This window comes from Balaenoptera acutorostrata, chromosome 15 (assembly GCF_949987535.1).
Source record: "Balaenoptera acutorostrata chromosome 15, mBalAcu1.1, whole genome shotgun sequence".
Lineage (NCBI taxonomy): Eukaryota > Metazoa > Chordata > Mammalia > Artiodactyla > Balaenopteridae > Balaenoptera > Balaenoptera acutorostrata.
Genome location: NC_080078.1, coordinates 57317968 through 57334768, shown reverse-complemented (window position 1 = coordinate 57334768; position 16801 = coordinate 57317968). Strand labels below are relative to the sequence as shown.

Below are 16801 nucleotides of genomic sequence, written 5' to 3'. Positions count from 1 at the left end.
GGCAGTCACCTCCTGAATGCTCTTCTGCTCCCCTCCTTCAGTTGGCTTCCCACTCAGCACCCAGAGGGATCCTTTAAAACTAGGCAGAGCACGTCACGCCTCTGCTCAGAGGCCACCAACAGCTTTTCATCTAACTCAAGAAAAGCCAAAATCTTTACCAGGGCCAATGAGGCCTACACAGTCTGTTGACCCCGCCCTACCCTCTGTCCAGCAGCACCACCTACTCAGGGTTCCTCAGATATACCAAGTGCCTCTTGCCTCAGTGCCTTTGCACTTGGTGCTCACACTACCATGACGGGCTTCCCTCAACTCTTTCAGGCCTTTACTCAAATGCCATCTCCTAGTGCAGCCTTTCCTGGCCACCTGAAAGTTCAACACACCACCCCTAGCAGTTTCTATCCCTCTTCCTGGTTTTATTTTTTCCTTGGTACTTATCAATATCTAACACCTACACATTTGACTTATTTTTAGTGTGCATTACCTGTCTCCCCTGCCAGAAGGAAAGCTCTGTGAGGTCAGGGGTTTTTGCTGTTTAATTCACTGCTGTTTCCTAGACCCCTGAACCTGAGGGAAATATTGAGTGCATTTTTTTAAGGGATAAATTAATCAATAGTCTGCAAGTCCTGAATCACCCCTATCTGACTTTATGTTCTATTCCTCACTATCCCCCTTCCTTGATTTATTTTCTTCGCAGAATTTGTCACCAGCCACTACATGATGCTTCTGCTTAGTTGTTTATTTTTTGTCTCCTCTCGCCACCACCAGGACATCAATTTCACGGCAGTAGGAACCTGTGTTCCCAGAGCCTCACATGGAGCAGCTAGGAAGGAAAGAATTCCTTTCCTTCCTACTCTCCCAGATCAGGTCATGATCAGTTCCCACCTGAACTGCTCTAATACCCTAACTCTCCTTCCAATCTCCAGACCCTTCCACTCCCAGTGCCCACGGCAGGAATTCTCTACCCTAAAACTTGAGTGCAATTGATTTTGCTACAACCGTTCATGAGCACCCCCATTGCCCAACCCAACTCTGCTGTACTGTTTACACTGAACTTGTGCCCAGAGTGAACATGGTTCCACTGTTCCCCCAGCTGAAAGGCCCTTGTTCTCCCTTCCCTGGACCTGCTACACCCAGACATTTTCAGGACTCTGATGTCATCTCCTCTGTGGCTGGGCAGGGGTCCCTCGTGGGGACTCTCACAGCACCCTTACTGAATTCAAACCCTAACACTATGGTTTGTTTGTCAACTTGCCATACCTCCTGCTATATTAGAAAAACCCAGTTTGGTCTACCTCCTGCATCTTTCTTTCCTGTGTATCTCCTTTACTACCCACACAGAATACTTCACTTCTGACACTCCTGCTACCAAATGTGTAGGGATTTTTCTCCATAGCAAGCAGTTCTCAGTGACACCAGCTAGGTAGGTGTTCTATTGGGTTGGCCAAAAAGTGCCTTTGGTTTTTAAGTAAAATAAAAGACACATTTTTCATTTTCACTAAGAACTTTATTAAACAATGTATTCAAACTTTTGTTCCACTACCTTCTGCCACTTTTCAGGCAACTTCATAATTCCATCTTCCCAAAACTTTTTATCTTTTTGAGCAAAGAACTGTTCCAGGTGCCTTTTACAGTCTTCCAGGGAATTGAAATTTTTTCCATTAAGAGAATTTTGTAAAGATCTAAATAAATGGAAATCCGAAGGTGCAATGTCTGGTGAATATGGCAGATGAATCAGAACTTTCCAGCCAAGCTGTAATAGTTTTTACCTGGTTGTCAAAGAAACATGCAGTCTTGCGCTATCCTGATGGAAGATTATGCATTTTCTGTTGACTAATTCTGGATGCTTTTCGTTGAGAGCTGCTTTCAGTTGGTCTAATTGGGAACAGCACTTGTTGGAATTAATTGTTTGGTTTTCTGGAAGGAGCTCTTAATAGAGGACTCCCTTCCAATCCCACCATATACACAACATCACCTTCTTTGGATGAAGACTGGACTCTGGTGTGGTTGGTGGTGGTTCATTTCGCTTGCCCCACGATCTCTTCCATTCCACATTATTGTACAGTATCCACTTTTCATTGCCCATCACAATTTGTTTTTAAAACGGAACGTTTTCATTACATTTCAGTAGAGAATTGCATGCGGAAATATGGTCAAGAAGGTTTTTTCCACTTAACTTATGTGGAACCCACACATCAAAGCAATTCACATAGCCAAGCTGGTGCAAATGATTTTCAGCACTTGATTTGGATATGTTGAGTATGTCGGCTATCTCCCGTGTGGTATATAACATTGACCCTTCTCAATTAATGTCTCGATTTGATCACTATCAACTTTAATTAACCTACCCAACCATGGAGCATCATCTAGCAAGAAATCTCCAGCATGAAACTGCACAAACCACTTTTGACACATTCGATCAGTCACAGCACCTTCTCCATACACTGCAAAAATCCTTTTTTCTTGCATTTCTGTTGCATTTTTACTTTCCTTGAAATAATAAAGCATAATGTGCCAAAAATGTTGTTTTTCTTCCATCTTCAATATTAAAATGGCTACACAAAAATTCACCAATTTTGATGTCTTTTTTTTAAATGCATGCTGATATGACAGCTGTCACAATACAATCTAACAAAATTGTTTGGAATGAAGTTAAAGACAACTAAGTGTTACTAGAGCCATCTTATGGAAAAAAACGAACGAACCTTTTGGCCAACCCAATACAATTTAACTCAACTCTGATACTGTCTACCTAGATAGAGTGTCAGAGCCCACAGGTTAAAGGCTCAGTCCCACATGACTACTGCCCCTGCTACTTCTGATACCAATCTCAAGTAGTAACCCCAGCCTTACCCACAACTTCTGTCCAATTTGTCTACAAATTGGAGGTTCCCACGACCCCCTCCCCAGGTTTGATTAATTTGCTAGAGCTCACAGAACTCAGGGAAACACTTATGTTTACCAGTTTATTAAAGGATATAATAAAGGATACAGATGAACAGCCAGATGAAGAGATACAGAGAGTGAGGTCTAGGAGGGGCCCAAGCACAGGAGCTTCTGCCCCTGTGGAGCTGTGGTGCATCATCACCCTCCTGGTGTGAATGTTTTCACCAACCTAGGAGTTCTCCAAACCCTCTACTATTGGATTGTACGGAGGCTTCCTCAAGTAGGCATGATCAATCATTAACTTCATTTCTAGCCCCTCTCCCTCTCTAGAGGATGAGATACAAGGCTGAAAATTCCAAGCTTCAAATCATGGCTTGGTCTTTTTGGTGACCAGTCACCATCCAGAAGCCCACGCAGAGTCATCTTGTTAGAACATGATGCTCCTAGTGTTCTTTTCACTTAGGAAATTACAAGGGGTTCAGGAGCTCCTGGTTTGTGCCAGGAACCAGGGGCAAAAGACCAACCTATATATTTTCTATTACTTCACACCCCAACTGGGCTGTAAGTAGCTTATTACCAGGTTTGTGTGGTACCCACCATGTTGGGGGCACTATGGGTTCCTAACATTATATGGCTCTGAAGAAAATACACTAGGGAAATCTGAAACAAATAGTGGATTTGTATGAACGCTGATGAGTATTTCTCCCATTCTTTGATAAAACTGAACCTAATAAAGCTACTCCTCTGTCCATAGTATCTCCAGACTGAATGATCCACTCTTGGCACCCAAGAGAGGAGACTCAAATATTCTCACAGAGCCTATTAGAAGGAGAGAAAATAAAAACTTAAGGCACCCTAAGCACTTCGCCCAGCCCAGAACTGGGTGGTGGAAACATCAGACTGTATTATAGGTGGGCCTTTGCCCACAGTAAGTTTAAGCTATTTACTTGGTTTTCCCTGGATGCCCTTCCAGGTTCAGAAGATACAGGAGCTACCAACACAGGAGGACTGCAGAGGCAACACATGACTTTGTCCTGGCTGTGCTTCCCCAGCCAGTGTCCTTAGGGTATGGCAGTTCTTCGAGACTCTTTTTGTTTTTCTGGTTCTAATTTCTTGCCAGGCTGCATTCACCCCTTACACATTTCCTAGCTGCCTTTAAAAGCACACAAACTTGCCTAACAAGATTCCCATGGGATAAGGAGAAGATCTTTTGCTATCCTTCTATTTAATATCAACACTGATCATATGATCTAATTTCTATCAACCTTGGGGCTTTGCATGTCTCTTGTTCTTAATGTGATCTATTCATTATTCTTCCTCTATGTATGGACTTATTCTTTTCTCTTTATTTTCATTGGTCTTTCTTTTATTTTGTTTAAAGACATTGTGATTTCCTCCCATAGGAGTTTTTTAAAAATCAGCACTTGTAACATTTGAGGAAGCAGTTATCTAACACAGGATGCCCAACTGAGACCCTGAACACACACCCCACCAGCAACCTACTCCAGAGACCTTCCCTAAACCTGGTTCTGAGGAACAGCCAGCTTTGGTTCCCACTGCCCCACCTCCCTGCACTCCAGCACACCAGTCTCTAAATATCTTAACAGCCAGCCTGAGGCCCAGCTTCAGACTCCAAAGCAAACAAGGAAATAAGAGCCTGCATTTTAGAGTCTAGGAAGGTCCTGACCAGCAAGTTTTTAAAAAAGCTGACTAGTGCAACTGAGGAACTGGATTTTAGATTTTATTTAATTTTAATTAACTTACATTTAAACAGCCAGATGTGGCTAGTAGCTGGTAGCACAAGAGCTAGAGAACCCAGGCATGGCACAGATCTAGAGAAAAAAACGAATACAGAGCTGCCCTATTGGTCACTCTTCAATGTTTATGTTTTGGAAAGCCAGGATGAAGTAAGGCCCTAGCAGGCAGTGATGCTCTGGTGCCAATACTCTGAGACACCCACATGTGGGCATCTCCAGCAGTGAGGTCCTCAACTCTCCTTTCTTCCTATTTCAGCTCTCTCCCTAGCAGCCATATTCACCTCTTCAGATTCAGCCACCTTAGTCCCAAGTCTTCTTTTAAATTTATTATTATTATTATTATCATTATTGCACTCCTGCTCTCTCTCTGCTCCAGGTTCCACACCCCCAATTCCTAGAGGATCTAGGAGTTTCATCAGCATTTCAAATCCACAATTTCTCAAATGAAACCCATTATCTTCCATCTTGCCCATCCTTCAAACCTATGATTTTCCCTGGACTCCTTATTTTCTGCAAAGGTACCATCACACAACCAGTTTCCTTTATATAAATCTTAATATCACCCTTAACTCTCAGTCCTCTCTCTCAGCCCTCAAAACCTCCTTGGCATCTCTTCTGTCAGCCTCACCTCCACTCCTACTGCACTTACCCATGCTTAAGACTTTGGTATCTCTCAGGCCTCCCTGACTCTCCCTGTCCTAACCTGTCCTCACCCCAACCAGTCATCCCAAAAAGAGTCTGGGGACCTTCCAGTGGGCTCCCACTGTTGCACGCTATAGGAATCCCTACTGCAGTGCTCACTCTACTGTGTTGGAATTGTCTACTCACTGCTCTGGCTCACTCACTACTTGAGGGAAAATAGTAAGTTGTAAGGTTTTATGGGCCACCTCTTATACAGAATGTGTTCAATAAATACTTGCTAAATGATTATTGCACCAGATACCTGTTATGGACTGAATATTTTGTCCCCCCGCCCCAGATTCATACATTGCAGCCTTAACTCTCAACGTGATTAGAAGGAAGGGCCTTTGGAAGGTAATAAGATCATAAGGGTAGAACCCTCATAATAGACTTAGTATTCTTATAAGAGGAAAAAGAGACACCAGAGCTTCTTCTCTCAGCCTTGTCAGGATCCAGTGAGAAGGCAGCTATCTACAAGCCAAGAAGAGAGCCCTCACCAAGAATCAAATCTGCTGGTACCTTGATCTTGTTCTTCCCCGACTCCAAAACTGTGAGAAATAAATGTTTGTAGTTTAAGTCACCCAGTCTATGGTAAATTGTTATAGCAGCCAGAGGTGACTACAACAACACTTTCTTTCTTCATCTAATTGTGCCCTACTCCAGTTTGTTCTAAAGCACAACCTTTTGGGTTATTCCCCTGGTCAAAACTCTTGGAGAGCTTTTTATTGATAGACTAGAAACTTCCAAACCTCTTAGCAAATCATTCAGGAACCACCCAGAATCTAGGCTTCCAGCCTAATGGTTCTAACACCATTCCTCCACACCTTTCCTCTTCTACCCCTGACTTGGCTTAGGCTGATCCCTTCTTCTGCACTATCCCAACATGTTCCAACATTGCCTCCTTTCACTTCAAGGTCCATTTCAGCTGCCCCTGCATCCAGGGCCCAACACAGCCAGGGTCCTCTCCCCACCTCAACACCTCCTGCCTCTTACCCACACCTCTCTTTGTCTAATGCAATCATATTTTCCATGAGAGATGTGTTTTAAAGTCAGCCAAAAAATCACCTATATTTGAAACTACCCTAGAGATTCTCTTAGGAGGACTAACCCTATAATCCAAAATACCATTTCTCAAATGCACTGAGGGGCCACATTATAGGGAAAAGAAAACAAAAACACAACCAGAACCATGAAGTCAGTCAGATGCTCACACGGACAAGTAGCTGGAAGAAACAAGACTAAGCCTCATTTTTCACCACTGCTCCCACTGGAGCATCAACTACAGCAGTTAAATCACCACCACTCCCAACTCTTTATTTAGAAGACCATCCCCAAGAACATCCGTGAAACTCAGAAGGTCAATGCACTGTACCTGTTGTTAGTGTTGCTAATGTGCAGCTCCTGCCTTGCTCACTGGCTGTGAACTCCCTGGGGACAAGAGCCTATGTGATCCAACTGATATAAACTTTACTTAATTAACACATCATGTGAGCTAGATGCTTTGGGCAAATCCCTACATTTCACCTTCCCAAAGAACCACTTGGAAAGTTCTAAAGCCACTTTCACCTCTAAGGTGAAGGCTATCAGAGTCTATGAAATTAGTGTGTAGACCTGTGGTCCCTGAAAGAGGAACAGGGAGAGACAGACACACTTCCTAAGAGCAGAGAGGCAGCGACCAAAATAATCCTACCAGTTGGGCAGCAAAAAGGAACCAGCTCTAACCTAGCCTCCCACCTCTGTCCTATCAACAAGCAAATCATTCAAAATGGTCTTCTATCTTATGTTCTAAGTTTTCTTAGGGTAGCGATTTCACTAGTGATTAAATATGGGCACTACTGTTCCTCTTTTTATTGTATTAGAAAATATTTTCTAACAAAACTTTCTACAACCCCAAATTCCAACAAATGAACTATTTCTTTATAAAAATTTTTGGATAGGCTTTTGTTTTCATCTGTTTTCCTTCTTTTATTTCACCTTCCATTTTCTCATAAGCTTGAGCAAGCCCATGTTAACACACTTCTTGGCATCCCTGTTCTAAGTCATCCTGATGGTTCATGTGCTGACCTTAACAGCTTCTTCCCTTGATATTTCACTCTCCTCCCAGTAGCTCAATCCCATGATTCCAACTCTATTACTCCTCTTTTTCTTCTCCCTTTTTAATGCCTACTTTTATAGCCCAAGACTAGAGTAAAAATTCCATAACATCCCTATATGAAACTGCTCTAGTGTTAAATTAACTTTATATTCACATTATATTTATGTCTAACTACATATTATATCCACATTCCCAGCTCCCATGTACTTGTAATCCTGGTGAAGATGGATCTGGAAATTAATGCTTTGAGGAATACTCCTTCCCAACCCCACCCCTAAATAACAATGGAGTTGGGAAAGCCCCAAAATAGGCAAGGCTAAAAACAGACAAGCCTTTTAGAATACAAGAAACATAAAGCAATGAATGGGCAGACACTGGGACCCACGAGGCTCTGAGCCTGGAAGACCTCAGTCAGGAAGCTCCCACGGGAAAACAGGGACTTAAGGGTCCCCACACAAGGGGAGGACCAGAACCAGGTTCAGTGCTCAGGGGCCAGCAGGTCTCCTCACTCCTTCATGTTATGGTCTGCACCACTGGGGGAAGACAGGAAGGCCTCCACTGTAAGACCAGGTTCTGGACTGGATCCAGGAAAGGAAAAGGCAAAACTATAGAGAAAAAAGTGGGGAGTGGCAGAGAGAGAGAAGAAAATCTCAAAAGAAACAAGGATTTCACACCAGATGAAAGTAGAACAATTGGAAAAATACTTTAGTACTTTAGGGTCCTCAATAATTTAAATGTATAAACATTTTTAAACAAATCCATACATACAAGAAATTAAGAACCAAAAATAGGCAGATATAAACCAAATAGTAATTTTAGAAATAAGAAAATAATCACTATTTTCTTATAGTAATAAAACTAGCAAAAAATAAATAAAACTAGCAAAAAATAGCAATAAAACTTCAACATAAACACATGACTGTACACAAAGAATTAATTAATTGTAAAATAACACTAGGGAATCCAGCTAAAAGGAAGCACTAGAAAAAGATATACAAACCATGAGAAAGCAGTTAAAGAGAAATGGAGACAGAACGGGGGGCTCTAGTGTATAATTAATAGAAGTTCATTCAAGAATTGAGAGCAAAACAAAGTTATTTTCAGATGTGCAAAGACAAAGGCAGTGACCATTCACAGTCCCTTGGTGTAGTTTAAAAGAAAAGTGAACAAAGAGGGAAGGAGAGTGCTACAAGAAACAACAGTGAACATGAAAACTGATAACATATGTTGGTGAATTTAACTGCTAACTGTGCAATATCACAATCTGAATGCTAAAATAAGCCTAAAACTCTAGGACATAATGACAAGGCAAGTGGGTGACTAAGGTGTACTCAAGTTTTTGTCTCTCAAGTGGAGAAGGGTGAGGGTGAATGGTCTGCTGGGCAAATGCAGCAGGAGAGACAAGTCAATACCCAGGCATGAACTTTCCTCTTCACTTTTCAAAGATGCTCTAATTTAAACTTGGAAACCTGACTTATCTCTTCCTCTAGATAATCTGTGTCGACCTTAAGTCTTCAGTATAACAGAAAATCTAGTTTCAAAATTTCACATTACAGAAAGAAGGAAAACAAGTAACACCAGTTGTAAAATCAGTGGAACATCTCTCTGAATTCACAGAGTAAAAATCAAAATATAACTGTAAATCAGGGCAACCAATGTACTTAAAGATGCTGTGTTCACATCTTTCTTACTGGGTAATGCTTCAGTGAGGCAAATTCTAGGATCATATTTTAAGGAATCCTAGAATGGTATTCTTGACATTAACCTCACTTCCTATATAAAGGGAAAAACACCTGAAGCAAGTTCCCTCTAAAGAGCTTTTTTCTTTCTTAATCCAACACTTTAGGTAACTTTATACACATCAAGTCATAATCCTACATCTGAAAATATATTAGCATTGAATATAATGAATGTGTGTAAATCAACCTTATATGACTGACATAGCTTGTCCAGGTAAAATACCTCTATCTTGGACACTACTGCCATAATACAAGTCATGGACACTTGGGTTCCAAACAATGAATGTCATTCATTCATTCTCCCACCTTGAAATACAAGTCTGAAGGTGGGTCACAGGTTATTTCACAAAAACACATTTCTGGAGATAAAATAAAGCCTTCAACATCCTCCAACACACAGTAAACACTGGGCCAGTTTTACAATATTCACAGCAAGGCATGCTTCCTTCTTGGAGTTAATCCCATCAGGTGACTCTAGGCAGAGCCAAAACCACTGGCAGCCAACAGGGTTCCCAAAGCCTATCTCACGTGAAAAGCGTTTGGTTTTCAAATGCCTTAACCTTCACTGAAAACAGGAGTATTAAAGCTAATCCTAGACTGAGCTCTGCCCACCAGAGCAACAGTCAGCTCTACCCACCACCAGTCCCTCCCATCAGGAAACTTACACAAGCCTCTTAGATAGCCTCATCCACCAGAGGGCAGACAGCAGAAGCAAGAAGAACTACAATCCTGTAGCCTGTGGAACAAAAACCTCATTCACAGAAAGACAGACAAGATGAAAAGACAGAGGGATATGTACCAGATGAAGGAAAAAGATAAAATCCCAGAAAAACAACTAAATGAAGTGGAGATAAGCAACCTTCCAGAAAAAGAATTCAGAATAACGATAGAGAAGATGATCCAGAACCTCGGAAAAAGAATGGAGGCAAAGATCGAGAAAATGCAAAAAATGTTTAACAAAGACCTAGAAGAATGAAAGAACAAACAAACAGAGATGACCAATACAATAACTGAAATGAAAACTACACTAGAAGGAATCAATAGCAGAATAACTGAGGCAGAAGAACGGATAAGTGACCTGGAAGACAGAATGGTGGAATTCACTGCTGCAGAACAGAATAAAGAAAAAAGAATGAAAAGAAATGAAGACAGCCTAAGAGACCTCTGGGACAACATAAAACACAACAACATTCACATTATAGGGGTCCCAGAAGGAGAAGAAAGAGGGAAAGGACCAGAGAAAATATCTGAAGAGATTACAGTCGAAAACTTCCTTAACATGGGAAAGGAAATAGCTATCCAAGTCCAGGAAGCGCAGCGAGTCCCATACAGGATAAACCCAAGGAGAAACACACCAAGACACATAGTAATCAAATTGGCAAAAATTAAAGACAAAGGAAAATTATTAAAAGCAGTAAGGGAAAAACGACAAATAACATACAAGGGAACAGTTGATTTCTCAGCAGAAACTCTACAAGCCAGAAGGGAGTGGCATGATATACTTAAAGTGATGAAAGGGAAGAACCTACAACCAAGATTACTCTACCCAGCAAGGATCTTATTCAGATTCGATGGAGAAATCAAAAGTTTTACAGACAAGCAAAACCTAAGAGAATTCAGCACCACCAAACAAGCTCTACAACAAATGCTAAAGGAACTTCTCTAAGTGGGAAACACAAGAGAAGAAAAGGACCTACAAAAACAAACCCAAAACAATTAAGAAAATGGTCATAGGAACATACATATCGATAATTACCTTAAACGTGAATGGATTAAATGCTCCAACCAAAAGACACAGGCTTGCTGAATGGATACAAAAACAACACTCATCTATACGCTGTCTACAAGACACCCACTTCAGACCTAGGGACACATACAGACTGAAAGTGAGGGGATGGAAAAAGATATTCCATGCAAATGGAAATCAAAAGAAAGCTGGAGTAGCTATACTCGTATCAGATAAAATAGACTTTCAAATAAAGAGTGTTACAAGAGACAAGGAAGGACACTACATAATGATCAAAGGATCAATCCAAGAAGAAGATATAACAATTATAAATATATATGCACCCAACATAGGAGCACCTCAATACATAAGGCAACTGTTAACAGCTATAAGAGGAAATCGACAGTAACACAATAATAGTGCGGGACTTTAACACCTCACTTACACCAATGGACAGATCATCCAAAATGAAAATAAATAAGGAAACAGAAGCTTTAAATGACACAATAGACCAGTTAGATTGAATTGATATTTATAGGACATTCCATCCAAAATCAGCAGATTACACTTTCTTCTCAAATGCGCACGGAACATTCTCCAGGATAGATCACATGTTGGGTCACAAATCAAGCCTCAGTAAATTTAAGAAAATTGAAATCATATCAAGCATCTTTTCTGACCACAATGCTATGAGATTAGAAATGAATTACAGGGAAAAAAAACATAAAAAACACAAACACATGGAGGCTAAACAATACATTACTAAATAACCAAGAGATCACTGAAGAAATCAAAGAGGAAATTAAAAAATACCTAGAGACAAATGACAAGGAAAACACAACAATCCAAAACCTATGGGATGCAGCAAAAGCAGTTCTAAGAGGGAAGTTTATAGCTATACAAGCCTACCTCAAGAGACAAGAAAAATCTCAACTAAACAATCTAACCTTACACCTAAAGGAACTAGAGAAAGAAGAACAAACAAAAACCCAAAGTTAGCAGAAAAAAAGAAATCATAAAGATCAGAGCAGAAATTAATGAAATAGAAACAAAGAAAACAATAGCAAAGGTCAATAAAACTAAAAGCTGGTTCTTTGAGAAGATAAACAAAATTTATAAACAATTAGCCAGACTCATCAAGAAAAAGAGGGAGAGGACTCAAATCAATAAAATTAGAAATGAAAAAGGAGAAGTTACAACAGACACCGCAGAAATACAAAGCATCCTAAGAGACTACTACAAGCAACTCTATGCCAATAAAATGGACAACCTGGAAGAAATGGACAAATTCCTAGAAAGGCATAACCTTCCAAGACTGAATCAGGAAGAAATAGAAAATATGAACAGACCAATCACAAGTAATGAAATTGAAACTGTGATTTAAAATCTTCCAACAAACAAAAGTCCAGGTCCAGATGGCTTCACAGGTGAATTCTATCAAACATTTAGAGAAGAGCTAACACCCATCTTTCTCAAACTCTTCCAAAAAATAGCGGAGGAAGGAACACTCCCAAACTCATTCTATGAGGCCACCATCACCCTGATACCAAAACCAGACAAAGATACTACAAAAAATGAAAATTACAGACCAATATCACTGATGAATATAGATGCAAAAATCCTCAACAAAATACTAGCAAACAGAATCCAACAACACATTAAAAGAATCATACACCATGATCAAGTAGGATTTATCCCAGGAATGCAAGGATTCTTCAATATACGCAAATCTATTAATGTGATACACTATATTAACAAATTGAAGAATAAAAACCATATGATCATCTCAATACAGGCAGAAAAAGCTTTTGACAAAATTCAACACCCATTTATGATAAAAACTCTCCAGAAAGTGGGCATGGAGGGAACCTACCTCAACACAATAAAGGCCATATACGAAAAACCCACAGCAAACATCATTCTCAGTGGTGAAAAACTGAAAGCATTTCCTCTAAGATCAGGAACAAGACAAGCATGTCCACTCTCACCACGATTATTCAACATAGTTTTGGAAGTCCTAGCCACAGCAATCAGAGAAGAAAAAGAAAAAGGAAAACAAATCGGAAAAGAAGAAGTAAAACTGTCACTGTTTGCAGATGACATGATACTATACATAGCGAATCCTAAAATGCCACCAGAAAACTACTAGAGCTAATCAATGAATTTGGTAAAGTTGCAGGATACAAAACTAATGCACAGAAATCTCTTGCATTCCTATATACTAATGATGAAAAATCTGAAAGAGAAATTAAGGAAACACTCCCATTTACCCTTGCAACAAAAAGAATAAAATACCTAGGAATAAACCTACCTAGGGAGACAAAAGACCAGTATACAGAAAACTATAAGACACTGATGAAAGAAATTAAAGATGATAAAAACAGATGGAGAGATATACTATGTTCTTAGATTGGAATCAATATTGTGAAAATGACTATACTAACCAAAGCAATCTACAGATTCAATGCAATCCCTATCAAATTACCAATGGCATTTTTTACGGAACTAGAACAAATAATCCTAAATTTGTATGGTGACACAAAAGACCCCGAATAGCCAAAGCAGTCTTGAGGCAAAAAAATGGAGCTGGAGGAATCAGACTCCCTGACTTCAGACTATACTACAAAGCTACAGTAATCAAGACAATATGGTACTGGCACAAAAACAGAAACATAGATCAATGGAACAAGATAGAAAACCCAGAGATAAACCCATGCACCTATGGTCACCTAATCTATGACAAAGGAGGCAAAGATATACAATGGAGAAAAGACAGTCTCTTCAATAAGTGGTGCTGGGAAAACTGGACAGCTACATGTAAAAGAATGAAATTAGAACACTCCTTAACACCATACACAAAAATAAACTCAAAATGGATTAAAAACCTAAATGTAAGACCAGACACTATAAAACTCTTAGAGGAAAACATAGGAAGAACACTCTTTGACATAAATCACAGCAAGATCTTTTTTGATCCACCTCCTACAGTAATGGAAATAAAAAGAAAAATAAACATATGTGACCTAATGAAACTTCAAAGCTTTTGTACAGCAAAGGAAACCATAAACAAGACGAAAAGACAACCCTCAGAATGGGAGAAAATATTCGCAAATGAATCAACGGACAAAGGATTAATCTCCAAAATATATAAACAGCTCATGCAGCTCAATATTAAAGAAACAAACAACCCAATCCAAAAATGGGCAGAAGACCTAAATAGACATTTCTCCAAAGAAGACATACAGATGGCCAAGAAGCACATGAAAAGATGCTCAACATCACTAATTATTAGAGAAATGCAAATCAAAACTACAATGAGGTATCACCTCACACCAGTTAGAATGGGCATCATCAGAAAATCTACAAACAACAAATGCTGGAGAGGGTGTGGAGAAAAAGGAACCCTCTTGAACTGTTGGTGGGAATGTAAATTGATACAGCCACTATGGAGAACAGTATGGAGGTTCCTTAAAAAACTAAAAATAGAATTACCATATGATCCAACAATCCCACTACTGGGCATATACCCAGAGAAAACCATAATTCAAAAAGACACACGCACCCCAATGTTCATTGCAGCACTATTTACAATAGCCAGGTCATGGAAGCAACCTAAATGCCCATCAACAGACGAATGGATAAAGAAGTTGTGGTACATATATACAATGGAATATTCCTCAGCCATAAAAAGGAATGAAATTGAGTTATTTGTTGAGAAGTGGATGGATCTAGAGACTGTCATACAGAGGGAAGTAAGTCAGAAAGAGAAAAACAAATATCGTATATTAACGCATGTACGTGGAACCTAGAAAAATGGTACAGATGAGCCAGTTTGCAGGGCAGAAGTTGAGACACAGATGTAGAGAACAAACATATGGACACCAAGGGGGGAAAACTGCAGTGGGGTGGGGATGGTGGTGTGCTGAATTGGGCGATTGGGATTGACATGTATACACTGATGTGTATAAAACTGATGACTAATAAGAACCTGCTGTATAAAACAAAACAAAACTAAAAAGAAAACTAATACTAAACTTTCCTTGGGTTAAAAAAAAAAAAAAAGCTAATCCTAGTCAATGCAGAAACTACTTTAGAGTGACTTAAGAAGAAAGGAAGACAGGAAATGCTGTTACCGGAAGAGTAAAGAAAGCCGGGTGCTTCGCTTCATCTTCATATTTGCCTTCAGTTGAACTTCCAGCCTCCATGGATTTGGATGTAGTGTTCTTACCAATACCCATCATTAAGAGAAAACGAGTAGCTTGGCCTTTGGACTGAAGTGGCTGGAAGTTAAGGCTTGTTCACGCAATGAGCCCAGGATCAGAGTCAGCTCTTCCAGTGTCGATTCTCAGGCAGAGATGAGCCCCACAAGTGCCATCTCTCAGCAAAACTAGAAAAAGAGAAAGCAGCCAAATCACATCAAGCACACAAACAGCACAGGACACACACTGTGTTTCCTGCATGGGAAAGTCGAAGTACAAATTATATCCAAACACCAAAAAAACTTATTACACTTTAAGTCCCCATCCACCTTCATTTATAGTTACTCAGATTCTGAATCACCTTTTGGAGGCGGTGGGGGGGGACCACCAAACTGAACCACCAAAAATATTAGAATACTAGGGAGAAAAAAATAGCAGAGGGATTTCTTTGATGTGCATCATGGTATCTATCTTACAGCCCAGCCCTATCCAATAGAACTTTCTGCAACGATGGAAATGTTCTACATCTGCCTTGTCCAATACAGTTGTCACTAGTCACTGGCTACTGAGCACTTGAAATGAGACTAGTGCAATAGAGAAACTGAACCTTTAAACTGTATCAAACTTAAGTTTAAATAGCCACTTGTGGCTGGTGGCAATCATACTAGACAGTTCAGTTATAACCAATTTACTACGATTGTACGGATATTAAAATAATTCTGGAGTCAGCTCTACCCACCAGCAGAGCCTCCCATCAAGCCTCTTAGATAGCCTCAACCACCAGAGGGCAGACAGCAGAAGCAAGAAAAACTATAATCCTACAGCCTGTGGAACAAAAACCACATTTACAGAAAGATAGACAAGATGAAAAGGCAGAGGGCTATATACCAGATGAAGGAACAACAAAAAACCCCAGAAAAACAACTAAATGAAGTGGAGATAGGCAACCTTCCAGAAAAAGAATTCAGAATAATGATAGTGAAGATGATCCAGGACCTCGGAATAAGAATGGAGGCAAAGATTGAGAAGATGCAAGAAATGATTAACAAAGACCTAGAAGAATTAAAGACCAAACAGAGATGACCAATACAATAACTGAAATGAAAACTACACTAGAAGGAATCAATAGCAGAATAACTGAGGCAGAAGAACAGATAAGTGACCTGGAAGACAGAATGGTGGAATTCACTGCTGCGGAACAGACTAAAGAAAAAAGAATGAAAAGAAATGAAGACAGCCTTAGAGACCTCTGGGACAACATTAAACGCAACAACATTCGCATTATAGGGGTCCCAGAAGGAGAAGAGAGAGGGAAAGGACCAGAGAAAATATTTGAAGAGATTATAATCGAAAACTTCACTAACATGGGAAAGGAAATAGCCACCCAAGTCCAGGAAGCGCAGAGAGTCCCATACAGGATAAACCCAAGGAGAAACATGCCGAGACACATAGTAATCAAAATGGCAAAAATGAAAGAAAAATTATTGAAAGCAGCAAGGGAAAAATGACAAATAACATACAAGGGAACAGCTGATTTCTCAGCAGAAACTCTACAAGCCAGAAGGGAGTGGCATGATATACTTAAAGTGATGAAAGGGAAGAACCTACAACCAAGATTACTCTACCCGGCAAGGATCTCATTTAGATTTGATGGAGAAATCAAAAGGTTTACAGACAAGCAAAAGCTAAGAGAATTCAGCACCACCAAACCAACGCTACAA

General features: G+C 39.9%; 1 protein-coding gene across 2 annotated transcripts in view; it reads right to left on the bottom strand.

Moving 5' to 3' along the window:
- Window positions 1–16801, bottom strand: part of SLC23A2 (solute carrier family 23 member 2) — a 141905-nt gene that overhangs the window by 72595 nt on the left and 52509 nt on the right. For both annotated transcript variants that reach the window (XM_057529468.1, XM_057529469.1), the window contains exon 2: window positions 15015–15268. In XM_057529468.1, the coding sequence (XP_057385451.1) occupies window positions 15015–15122 (108 nt within the window). In that variant the 5' untranslated portion in view covers window positions 15123–15268. The remainder of the gene's footprint in view (window positions 1–15014; window positions 15269–16801) is intronic.